This window comes from Aptenodytes forsteri, unplaced genomic scaffold, assembly GCF_000699145.1.
Source record: "Aptenodytes forsteri isolate BGI_AS27 unplaced genomic scaffold, ASM69914v1 Scaffold55, whole genome shotgun sequence".
Classification (NCBI taxonomy): domain Eukaryota; kingdom Metazoa; phylum Chordata; class Aves; order Sphenisciformes; family Spheniscidae; genus Aptenodytes; species Aptenodytes forsteri.
The window spans coordinates 9,660,852-9,661,520 of record NW_008796063.1 but is presented as its reverse complement, the minus strand read 5'-3'; the positions used below and the strand labels follow the sequence as shown (position 1 = coordinate 9,661,520).

The 669-nt window shown below is 70.7% G+C and overlaps 1 protein-coding gene across 1 annotated transcript in view; it reads right to left on the bottom strand.

Annotated features, from left to right (window-relative positions):
- MYO15A (myosin XVA) overlaps positions 1-669 on the bottom strand; it is a 71,121-nt gene that overhangs the window by 49,111 nt on the left and 21,341 nt on the right. The window contains 3 exon segments of the mRNA XM_019473952.1: positions 8-106; positions 264-402; positions 515-578. Of these exon segments, the coding sequence (XP_019329497.1) occupies positions 8-106; positions 264-402; positions 515-578 (302 nt within the window).

Here is a 669-nt window from a genome sequence, read left to right as displayed (position 1 = left end):
CAGCCGCATCCCTACCGCAGCTGCCGGCACCCGGGCTGCCGAGAGCTGCTCCTTCAGGATCTGCATGGCTTCCTCGTGGGGGTCCAGCTTCTTCCCAAAGAGCTTGCTGCAGAGACAGCACCCCACATCGCCTGCACCCTGGCACCGCCTGCACCCCCAGCATTGCCTGCACCCCGGCATCGCCTGCACCCCGGCATCAGGGCCGGCACACGCGTCTGCAGGCAGGAGAAGCCCACGGCTCGGCCGGGGGCCAGGGTGGGTACCTGGGGGGCTGGGAGCCGCGCGGGGCCGGCTGGCACTGCCGGATGATGTTACGGATGTCGTGCGTGGGCCGCGGGAAGTGCTCCGAGTTGAGCCGGGAATGTTGCACCAGCTCGCCTGGCCACTGCTGGCCCACGGGTGCTGCAGGGCCAAGCACGTGGCTCAGGGGGGGGACTGGCATCACCCTCACGCCTGGGGCCTGGCTCGGTGCCACAAGCCCCCGTTGCCACCCCGTTGCACTGAGACCCCTTACCAGCTTTCTGCAGGTAGGGCCGGGGCTGGGGGGTGCGGGCTGGCATCCCCTCCGCTGCTTTGCCCTGCAAGGGACACCGTGCCGCGAGGATTTGGCACCCCCCAGCTGCCCCCATCCCCGGGGAGCCGCCCGGGAGAGCTGCCCCACAGTGGAGG